Source organism: Sinocyclocheilus anshuiensis, unplaced genomic scaffold (genome assembly GCF_001515605.1).
Source record: "Sinocyclocheilus anshuiensis isolate Anshui unplaced genomic scaffold, SAMN03320099.WGS_v1.1 scaffold305, whole genome shotgun sequence".
Classification (NCBI taxonomy): Eukaryota; Metazoa; Chordata; class Actinopteri; order Cypriniformes; family Cyprinidae; genus Sinocyclocheilus; species Sinocyclocheilus anshuiensis.
The window spans coordinates 619,995-620,551 of record NW_015540850.1 but is presented as its reverse complement, the minus strand read 5'-3'; the positions used below and the strand labels follow the sequence as shown (position 1 = coordinate 620,551).

The following is a 557-nucleotide window of genomic DNA, read 5'->3' as shown; positions in this document are numbered from 1 at the left end:
TTTCAGCCCCCCCTTCCTCTGGATGTCAATGGCAGCGATACGCCCCGCCTCTTTCTTCATTTGCTCCACCCACTTCTGTGCCAGATTGAGATAGGCCTGCAGGTGATAGCGGGTGAGCAGTAGCCGCAAGACACACAGCACCACGATCGTCCAAAGACGCACGGAGTTAAAGGCAGAACTAGAAAGTCTGGAAAAAGACAAAAAAAATTATAAACAAATATTAAAATTTTAAATAAATGATATAAACAAAAAAATCTGATTGAACATGGATTTCACCAGCTGAAGAGGAGACTAAAGGCAGAAACTCCCCAACAGTTGGAATTGGCTGCATTAAAGGCTGGGAAAAGCACTTCAAAGGATGAGACCTAGAGTCTGGTGATGTCTGTGGGTCGCAGATTAGCTGCTGTGATTGCGCGCAAGGGATCTGTAACTAACTAATAGCTTTTAATCTTTTACATCTGCCTTAAATTCAACTGTTCCAATACTTATGCTCACATCAGGTAGTGGGGATGAACTCTAAAAGTGCTGGTAACACATGTATGTGTTGAAACAGCTAA

General features: G+C 42.9%; 1 protein-coding gene across 2 annotated transcripts in view; it reads right to left on the bottom strand.

The window, feature by feature from the left end:
* LOC107687722 (transmembrane protein 161A-like) overlaps positions 1-557 on the bottom strand; it is a 9,623-nt gene that overhangs the window by 4,839 nt on the left and 4,227 nt on the right. For both annotated transcript variants that reach the window (XM_016485170.1, XM_016485171.1), the window contains exon 10: positions 13-187. In XM_016485170.1, coding sequence (XP_016340656.1) covers positions 13-187 — 175 coding nt within the window. The remainder of the gene's footprint in view (positions 1-12; positions 188-557) is intronic.